This window comes from Panulirus ornatus, chromosome 46 (assembly GCF_036320965.1).
Source record: "Panulirus ornatus isolate Po-2019 chromosome 46, ASM3632096v1, whole genome shotgun sequence".
NCBI lineage: Eukaryota > Metazoa > Arthropoda > Malacostraca > Decapoda > Palinuridae > Panulirus > Panulirus ornatus.
The window spans coordinates 19,372,707-19,383,641 of NC_092269.1; the positions used below are offsets into that span (position 1 = coordinate 19,372,707).

At 40.2% G+C, this 10,935-nt stretch overlaps 1 protein-coding gene across 2 annotated transcripts in view; it reads left to right on the top strand.

Annotated features, from left to right (window-relative positions):
* The window catches only part of LOC139763148 (uncharacterized), a 71,355-nt gene extending 67,292 nt beyond the window's left edge, over window positions 1-4,063 (top strand). For both annotated transcript variants that reach the window (XR_011716043.1, XM_071688853.1), the window contains 2 exons: window positions 699-851; window positions 2,709-4,063. Coding sequence is in view for 1 of the 2 variants with exons in the window: in XM_071688853.1 (XP_071544954.1) it covers window positions 699-851; window positions 2,709-3,033 (478 nt within the window). In the remaining variant the exon portion in view is untranslated. The remainder of the gene's footprint in view (window positions 1-698; window positions 852-2,708) is intronic.
* Window positions 4,064-10,935: the final 6,872 nt, after the last annotated feature.

Below are 10,935 nucleotides of genomic sequence, written 5' to 3' on the forward strand. Positions count from 1 at the left end.
GTATGTATATTTGCGTGTGTGGACGTATGCATATTCATGTGTATGGGGGTGGGTTGGGCCATTTCTTTCGTCTGTTTCCTTGCGCTACCTCGCAAACGCGGGAGACAGCGACAAAGCAAAAAAAAAAAAAAAATATTAACATATATAAAGATACATATACATATCAGAATGTACACATAAACTTACCTGCACAGACATATACATGTACATATTCATACTTGCTTGCCTTCATTCTTCCTGTCGCTGCTCCGCTACACAGGACAACAGTATCGTTATCCCCTACTTAAGCAAGGTAGTGCCAGAAAAACAGACAAAATACTCAACATTTGTTCACATTCAGTCTTTAGCAAAGGAGCTTAAGATCCAGGCAGGGATGGATAGTTCTACACTTTGGATAAGCACTTCAGTGTGGTACATGTCTATACTAAAAGTGGCAGATATACTTGAAGTTTTACAGAGGAAATTCTATGGTTTATACAATATGCATTTAGTGGAGATGTGGGAGGTAGGTCTGGGTGTAAAGTGTCATGTGTTTACACTAGATGAACGAATGATCCATGTTCTATACATAGAATTATAACATTGATGTAGCTTAGTCCTGGAATCCAAATTTGAATGAAGTGTGATTGAATGTTGGTAAATGAATATTGACCATGCTATATTTTTCATTCATGACCACCTCATACCATTCCCCATAGGTCATCACAACAAACACCTGGACATACAACCAGTGGTGGACGGAAGAGTATGAAGCAGGATTGGAGAGAGGATTACAAGAATGAAATTCTATGTTTCTTTGATAATCTGAACCCCAAAGAGTCAGAACAGACATGCATTGCCCTAACTTGCAAGTAAGTATACCCTTCTGATATTATCTCCTTTTGCCTTTCTTATCTTTAGCCCCATTCTCATTTACTTGTGATGGATCATGTGCTTAAAGTGTATTTTTTCACGCATACTCTTACTCAAGCTGTATCCAGTCTGCTAAATTGAAATAGACTTCCATTTGTAGGTGCTCCTTATTTTGTCACGTTGCACACAAAGTTAATTTATCACATGCACCTAAAGTCCCCATTTACAACTCCACCTTCCCTGGACATATTGTTACAAATAATTCCTCCCTCATCTTCATTTTTAATATATGTAGCCCCAGTCACTTTATTCATTTATGAACTTCATCTGTATATTTCTTTGACCTACCTCCTACATGACCTAACCATATTAGAAGACTTCATTTGTGCACCTCACTTATGATTCACACCTCACATTCTTTTCATGTCTTCATTGTTTTTCTCTATATTTTCTCTTAATTTCAGCTATAGTATGTAAGGTATCCATCTTTATTGCTTTTAGTTTTTTATACCTGTACCATACTATAGAAACTAGAGTTTCTTGTGAATACATCAGAACTGGGACAAATACCCCATTATGTACAGTTCTCCCATGCTCAACACTTAAGTTCCATCTGTTAAACTAAGTTTTCAGTGTATCTTCAAATTTTCCTCAATTTTTTGCAGATTTAGCTTCCATCATCATCTTTGCATACCTTTACTTGTAGACACCTAAACTCATCCACAACATCCATTTTTTCACTATTCAAACAGACTTAATACTGTGAAAATCCATATCTATCAGAGTCTAGAATATGTGTTACATAAACTTTCAGCATCCTTATTGTATACACATTATCAAATAAGCCTACCATTCTCTCCATTTCTTTCCCTGATTTAGCTAACAAAACAGGTTATTACCCTGTGAACTGTACTCACTGCTTTCCTTTTACAACAAACCTGTAGGATTTTTCTTGTCTTTTTTCTTTCCATCTTTATCTATTATCTAGGAGTTGAGGGATGAAAGCCCTCCCCTCCTGTATTAGTTCCAAAAGAAGGAACAGTGCAAGAAGCCAAGTACGGGTTTTTTCCTCCATCTTTTCCTGACACTACCTAGCTCAGGCAGGAAATTGCAAGTACTTGTGAAAGAAAGAAAAATCTCATGTCTTACTTTTCATCCTGGCAGGCTATGGTTGGGGAATGCATTTGCTATGTTGACTTATTAAGAGAAAAAAATGTATTTACTTCCATTTCCAGTATGGTTCAATAGTGCTTCACTACCACTCTTCACTAACATCTCAGGTAAAGCAGGAGAATCGCCATAACTTTTAATGAGTGCATGTATATTTGGTTGTCATGTGCTCTAACATATGTCTTCACATATCATCCCTGAAAGAAAGGATATCATTTTTCAGATTAGTCTGCTTAACTGACTGCTCCCTTTAAAGCATTATGCATACCTCTGATTTCCTTGTTTTTTGGATGTCTGCTCAAAACTCAGCCTTCAACTCACATGAAATCCCTTTTATATTATTTTCTGCTGTATATCAGCTCTTCTGCTTCAGCTCTTATAGATTATTGTTATTCAACCTACCTGCACTGGTTTTTGCTCCCTCACTTCTGCCTGCTTGATGACATATTCTGGTGGTAAGCAATACACTATTCTACTCTCAGCAGTCCCTTTACAATTTGATTCATCCTTATTATCTCGTTTGATATATTTTCCTTTCTCTACACAGTAATATTGTACACACACACACACACACGCACTCTCTCTCTTTCTCTCTCTCTCTCACACACACACACACACACACACACACACACACACACACACACTGTAATGTCTTACATTCTAATTTCAGATATGTTTATTTTCAGGTTTGCTTTGATGAAGTTTGACCAAGAGCTCCCCTCCAAACTTTTGTACCAGTGGATTCAGAAGAAGGGACGTACCATTGAGAAAACTATCAGCTGCTATGATTTGCCAGAAACTGACAGGGTGAACATAATGATAGATTTCTTTAATTCACTGAGGCCAGAAATATCAGAGACAAGTCGTGTAGCATTTACCTGCAAGTATATGCACACACAGTTTGGAATCGTTATTAATTCTAAACTGTTTTACAGCATGTTGAATAAAGAGGGTAAGAAACCAACTTGCAGCAAGATTAATGACAAGGGTAAGAAACCAAAGAAACGCTAGTTTTCCTTTAGCCATGGTCGGTCAGACGAGAAGATTGCATTAATTTTTTATTACAATGTTGCACTCTAGGATCATTTTAATCAATTTGCTTTTATTAACAAACTTGACTGAATTTGAGATTGGTGTACTTATATGCCACAATATTAACATGTTGATCACATTGGCAAAAGTGCAGAAAAAATTGTTTCCTTCACTTTTGTGCATGTGATGAGGATGAAATGAATGGCTGAAGTCCATTTTATATGCATAATCTTTATTTCATGTACTACATAAATGACAATTATATTGTTATTTCTCTCAGTAAGAAGACAAAAGTACTGCTGATGAATTTTTATAGAATGTAGTTTGCTGCATTCAGACTTATAGTTGAAGGCAACTAGCACAATGTTTAAGGTTCACTTCACAACCAGGATTACCAACCATTAAGGGTTGACAAATTAGTTACCATGGTTGTGTTAGATGATGTGTAAACATACATGATGTCAGGTCATTATTAAGTTCAAATAAAGATAAATAGGATAATGTTTTTATACACTTTAGTGCTTTGTTAAATTCCAGATGAAGCCAGCAAGTCAATAGTTAAAGTAGACATAAGGTCTTATAATTTTTACTGTTTTTTAACACCGTATTTGAATTCTGGTGTGACATTATGGTAAATAAGTAATTTAGTTTTGTATACCACAAAAGTGCTTCAGAAATTTTTATTGGAAATCACTGTCAATGAAAATCTTTTAGATTTAGTTTTTTCATATGATTGTGAAAAGATTAGATGAAATTTATAATTTTTCTCATAAAAATGTTCATTGTTTTTAGGTTTCTTTTTAATTTCTTTAGATGTTTTGTAATTGTAAGGCTTTTGAATTTGTAACTGATTTGTATTACATAGATATAGATATTATATGCTGTAGTCTTGTCAGATGATATTAGTAACTGATATGATGTAGGCAACAATCTTGTAGTTTGATTCTGTTACCAGAATTGCTGCCAGTTTTAACAGATTTATTAATAAAATAGAACCCTTGAAACTTTACACACATTCATGTCCTTGAAGCCCTGATCTGATTTGAGCCTCCTCAAAGTACAAAGAAGTTATTCTTCAGTAAAGTGCAATCAAAATTTTCTGTACTTCAGTATAGGCTAGGTTATATTAGGTTCTGCTTGGTTATGGATGAATTTCCTTACTTCCCAGTTCATCGTTTTTATTGACTGGTTCTGTTTAGAATGCACAGAACAATATATATTGTCTTGAAAGTATATATCGTGTATAGCATCTATAGATGGCAAAAATATAGACCCTATTCCACCACAGCTGAATCCTAGATGTATCTTGCACCTAGATTTGTTAGTACATGGTAGCCATCCACTCATTTGCTACCAAATCTAGTCTATGACATAACTTACGTGTGTATGAGAAAGGTTCTAAGACTGATCTTTATGGCACACGACTTGTTTTGTCTAATTGTGCTTAAAGCCAGTCAACCAGTTTCCTAACCATCAAAACCATGTGCCTTCACCTTACATAGTTAACTTTGATGTGGAACTTTATCAAATGCTTTTCATGAACCTAAATTGGTGACATCAACTATTTTACTTTTATCACACATACTGATTATACCATGAAAGAAATCAAGCAAATTATTAAGACGAGCAATTTTGTCAAAAACCATGCTGACTTTTACTAAGTGGTGGTCCCATAAATGGTTTACAATCTTATCCCAAATGATGGTTTCCATAAGTTTTCCAACAAGACATTAAGATAATTGCATGATGATTTCCAGGCATTAATACATTACCTTTTTGAAAAAGGTGTTACATTAGAAAGTTTCCATTCCTCTGAAACTTTCTCCATAGGAAGTGACTCACTGAATATAGCAGTCAAGGGTTTGTAGCTCTTGTTTTTCGCTTCTTTCACTGTCCTTGGATAAAACATATTTGGGCTTACACATGACTCCTCAAAATCTTTCAGGGTTGATGACCAGACATTAGTAAGATAGGAAGATAGTAAGATCTCACTTTACGGAAACCATGCTGGTAGTCACTGAAAAGGTTGTAAGATTAAAAGTGTCTAATGATATGGAAGTTGAGGAGAGATTCAAAGACATTGGAAATGGTAAATGTCAAAGCAATAGGATGATAGTTAATCGGGTCAAAAAACTCAACCTTCTCAGGGATGTGATATACCAATACGTGATTCCGAGAAGAAGGAAAAGTTTTGGTTTTTAAACAAAGACGAAGCAGATGAGCAAGCATAAGTGCAAGTTCAGAGGCACACTCTCAGTACACGGGGATGGATGCCATCAGCACCATAAGTCTTGCTTGTGTCCAGAGAAAGAAGCGCTTTTCAGACAGTCCAAAAAGAGATTACGAGAAGAGGTGTATGATTAGTAAGAGAAGCATCAAGGGATGAAGGAATGTTAGAGTCATCCAAAGTGGAGTTAGGGGAGAAACGGGAACCAAAGTGAGTTGCATCGTTAGGACAGAAAAGTGAGAGAAAGCTAGAACTACAAGTTCTTAGAGATGCCCTTAGCTAAAGACCAGAAAGACCTATTAGTGGATGACGAGGAGAGGTTATCATATTTCCTTTGAATAAAGAAACGCTTGCAGTAATTATGCCATGGCAGTGATAAAAGGTGAATGAGAGCTAGAGGAAGGAGAGTTTTCCCAAGCTTGATATGCCTCATCCCTTTCCTGAATGGCCTCAGAAGAGGAACGGTTGAAACATGGATTAGAAGAAGTCATCTTGGAGGAAGATGATAAATGTTTCCATTCCTGCGAGAATAACCTCTGCTATGTGATAGATGGAGCCAGAAGCATTACCGCATAAGAGACAGTAATTTACTCAAGGAGAGTTTGAAAAGAAGTTGCGTAAGTTATTCCAGTCAGCTTTGATGAAGTGCCAGTATTTATGTTTGGAAGGGGAGGTGCCATTAGAATAAGACATATTTATATGAGTGTGATCTGATGAACCAATTAGTTGTGTAGTTACAGTAGGATGGACAAGAGGTGAAAAACAGATCCAGAAAATTAGGAGGATGGTCACAGTGGTTGGGAATATGGGTAGGGTGGGAGATGAATTACTCTAAACCACTGAGAATGAGGAACATGAGAGCTTCATCCCTCCGTGGTCTGTATGGGAGGAACTGTTGAAATTCCCGAGGTAGAGGATCTCAGCTTCCAGGTGAGAGGATATCGCAGTGTCATGGCAGGAATTTAGATAATCAAAGAAAAATATAAGATCTGTAGAATTTGGAGAGCAATAGGTGGAACAGAGGAAAAGTGTGGTAGTTGGGAGACAACCCTTAAGCCACAACATCAAAGTTTGGGGACAAGTTCCTTAAGGTGTACAACAGGTGTGGTGATGATGGAATAAGAACAAATACCACATGTGAGCTGGAATCATGAGTAAAGGTTATAGTTAGTTATGCAAGAGGGACTAGTGAGAACATCATGTGCCTCAGAGACAGTAAGGTATTAAGAGAGGTACTAGACTGATGGTGTTCAACAGAGAAGAGGTTACTAGAGGGCACATGAATGTTGCTATAGTGAATAAAGAATGATGAATGTCTAGCAGAGAGGGAAAGGTCGTGGGAGGGGCTGGTACTACTACTGTCTGAGTCCTCACTCTCATTGGCAGAAGTCAGGAGGAGGAAACCTGAAGATTCTTAGCAACCCATGATGCTGGGGGGTAGTGACCATAGTACTGTTGGACTCTTTCATGACTATGCTTAAAAACATTTCAGTAGACAGGAGTTGGCAAGAGGACTTACGTGAAGAAAATAAGAGGAATGAGTAGGTGTATGGTGCTTGTAAGAAGATGGTAGAAGTATCTCAGTAGTCCTGTTTTGAGGAGACAAAAAGTAAGATCAGCAACATGGAAAGTGTAAGATAATTCTGGGCACCACTTTGATGCTCCTCAGTTAGATAGTTCTGGGCACCCCTTTAATGCTCCTCAGTTAGATTATTCACTAACTATTTGTTAGCTAATGAAGCATGTGTGGTCTTTCATATAAGTTAAGAAAATGATTTTATAGTCTGTAATTTAAGCCATAAGTATAATCATGTAAAAGATGTGATTGGTTCTAGATGGCATCTATTCTTTGCAGGAATGCTAACTGGGAATATCTTTTCTCTTTCTCATTATGCAGAGCATTATGTATTAGGCCTGCCTCATGGAAGAATCTTTTTAGTATTCGACACACTAAGCAGGCCCATTTAGTAAAGTTCCACATCAAAGGTAACTTTGTAAGGTGAAGACATGTAGGTTTTAATGCTTATGAAATTGTTTGACTGGCTTTAGGCAGAAAGTAGTGATTAACAGTTGAACCTCAGAACGATTAGATAAATGATTCCCCTCAAGGATCAATCTTGGAAACTGTTATCTTCCTGATACATGTTACTGACATTGATTTTGAGTTGCACTGTAAGGCATCACAATTCGCAGATAAGATTAAGTTGGGAAATAAGTATACAGAAATTGAATGTTTTTAGCATCAAATGGACACAGACATACTGACTGACTTGTCTCACAGATGGTAAATCAATTTTATTGTTTCATACTGTAGAGGAAAAAACAAGCCTTATTAAGAATTTTGTTGTGATACATAATATAAATGAGAGGAAAGACTTGGGTGTAATAATCTCTGGTGATCTAAAGCCAATTAATTAGTACAAAGAAGTGCTTAAAAGGGTGAACAAAATTCTTGAATTTACAGATAGCGTAATTCAATTTAAGTCTAAAGAAATTCCCTCTCTCTTTATGATGATTACGGTGTGTTTCCAGCTAAATTATTGTGTTCAGTTTTGGTCAACCTATCTGAAAAAAGGAATAGAATGGAGAGTGCACTAGGGCAAGCTACTAAGATGAGTCCTACACTAAGACAAATCCTTTGAGGGCCAACTAAATGACTTAAAAATCTATTTAGCCTAGAAATGAGCAAGTTAGGAGGTGATCTAATGCAGGTACTCTTGATCTAACAAGCTATCTAAGAATAGACTCATCTGATCTCATTTATAGTAACAGTGTAAAACTCTCAGGCAAACGTTTGACCATCATATGCTAACAGGATTGTTACCATATGATTTACCAATCAGGGGGGTTGAAAGCACAACAGTAGATACTGCACAACGGTAGACGCTGCACAACGATAGATGCTGCACAAAGGTAGATGCTGCACAACGGTAGATGCTGCACAACAGTAGATGCTGCGCAGAGGAAGATGCTGCACAACGCTAGGTGCTGCACAACGGTAGATGCACAACAGTAGATACTGCACAACGGTAGACACTGCACAACGATAGGTGCGGTACAACGGTAGATGCACAGCGGTAGATGCTGCACAATGGTAGGTGCTGTGCAAGGGTAGATGCTGCACAACGGTAGGTGCTGCACAACGTTAGATGCTGCACAACGGTAGGTGCTGCACAACGGTAGATGCTGCATAATTGTAGGTACTGCACAACGGTACATACTGCACAACAGTAGATGCTGCACAACGATTGGTGTTGCACAACGGTAGATGTTGCACAACGGTAGGTGCTGCACAACGGTTGGTGCTAAACAACGTTAGATGCTGTACAACGGTAGATGGTGCGCAACGGTAGATGCTGCACAACGGTAGATGCTGCACAACGGTTGATGCTGCACAAAGGTTGGTGCTGCGCAACGGTAGGTGTTGCACAACGGTTGGTGCTGCACAACGGTAGGTGATTTACAACGTTTAGTGCCTTACAAATGTAGGTGCTGCACAAAGTATGATGCTACAAAAATGTTGATGCTGCACAACGGTAGGTGCTGCACAACGGTTGGTGCTGCACAACGGTAAGTGCTGCACAATGGTAGGTACTGCACAACGGTCGGTGCTGCACAACGGTAGATGTTGCACAATGGTAGATGCTGCACAATGGTAGGTACTGAACCACGGTAGATGCTGCACAAAGGTAGATGCTGCACAGAGGTTGGTGCTGCACAACGGTAGGTGCTGCACAAATGTTAATGCTACACAAAGGTTTTTGCTGCACAACGGTTGGTGCTGCACACCGATAGGTGCTTTACAACGGTAGGTGCTGCACAAAGGTTGGTGCTGCACAAATGTCCGTGCTGCACAACGGTAGGTGATACACAACGGTTGGTGCTACACAACGGTAGGTGCTGTACAACGGTAGATGCTGCACAACGGTAGATGCTGCAGAAAGGTAAATGCTGCATAACGGTAGGTGCTACACTGCGGTTGGTGCTGCACAAAAGTTTATGCTGCACAAAGATTGTTGCTGCGCAACAGTAAGTGCTGCACAACGGTTGGTGCTTTACAGCGGTAGGTGCTGCACAACAGTAGGTACTTTACAACGGTAGGTGCTGAACAAAGGTTGGTGCTGCACAAAGGTTGGTGCTGCATAACGTTAGGTGCTGCACAACGGTTCGTGCTGCACAATGGTAGGTGCTGCACAACGGTTGGTGCTGCACAACAGTAGGTGCTTTACAACGGTAGGTGCTTTACAACGGTAGTTGCTGCACAAAGGTTGTTGCTGCACAAAGGTTGATGCTGCACAACGGTTGATGCTGCACAATGGTAGGTGCTTTACAACGGTTGATGCTCTACAACGGTAGGCGCTTTACAACGGTAGGTACTTTACATCGGTAGGTGCTGAACAAAGGTTAGTGCTGCACAAAGGTTGGTGCTGCACAATGGTAGGTGCTGCACAACGGTTGGTGCTGCACAATGGTAGGTGCTGCACAACGGTTGGTGCTGCACAACGGTTGGTGCTTCACAACAGTAGGTGCTGCACAAGGTAGGTGCTACACAAAGATTTGTGCTGCACAACAGTAGGGGCTGCACAACGGTTGGTGCTGCACACCGGTAGGTGCTTTACAACGGTAGGTGATGCACAAAGATTTGTGCTGCACAAATGTTGATGCTGCAACAATCTTTGTGCTGCGCAACGGTAGGTGCTGCACAACGGTAGCTGGTGTACAACGGTAGATGCTGCACAACGGTAGATGCTGCACAAAGTTGGTGCTGCACAACGGTTGGTGCTGCACGACTGCAGATGCATAACGGTAGGTCTGCAAGGGGGTTGGTGCTGCACAAAGGCTAGTGCTGATCAAAGATTGTTGCTGCACAACGGTTGGTGCTGCACTACGGTAGGTGCTTTATAAAGGTAGGTCCTTTACAACGGTAAGTGCTGCACAACGGTAGGTGCTGCACAACGGTTGGTGCTGCACAATGGTAGGTGCTGCACAAAGGTTGGTGCTGCACAACAGTAGATGCTGCACATCGGTACATGCTGCACAATTGTTGATGCTGCACAAAGGTTTGTTCTGCACGACGGTAGGTGCTGCTCAAAGGTTTTTGCTGCACAAAGAATGGTTCTGCACAACGGTAGGTGCTGCAAAAGGCTGGTGCTGCACAACTGTGCTTTACGTTAGGTGCTGCATAAAAGTTGGTGCTGCAAAAATGTTGGTGCTGCACAACGATAGGTGCTGCACAACGGTTGGCGCTGGATAACGGTAGGTGCTGCACAATGGTAGGTGCTGCACAACGGTTGGTGCTGTACAACGGTACATGTTGCACAACGGTAGATGCTGCACAACGGTAGGTGCTGCACAGCGGTAGATGCTGCACAACGGTAGATGCTGCACAAAGGTTGGTGCTGCACATCGGTAGGTGCTGCACAAAGGTTGGTGCTACACAAAGTTTGTGCTGCACAACGGTAGATGCTGCACAACGGTTGGTGCTGCACACCGGGAGGTGCTTTACAACGGTAGGTGCTGCACAAAGGTTTGAGCTGCACAAATGTTGGTGCTGCACCAATGTTGATGCTGCACAACGGTAGGTGTTGCACAACGATTGATGCTGCACAACGGTAGGTGCTGTACAACGATAGATGTTGCACAACGGTAGATGC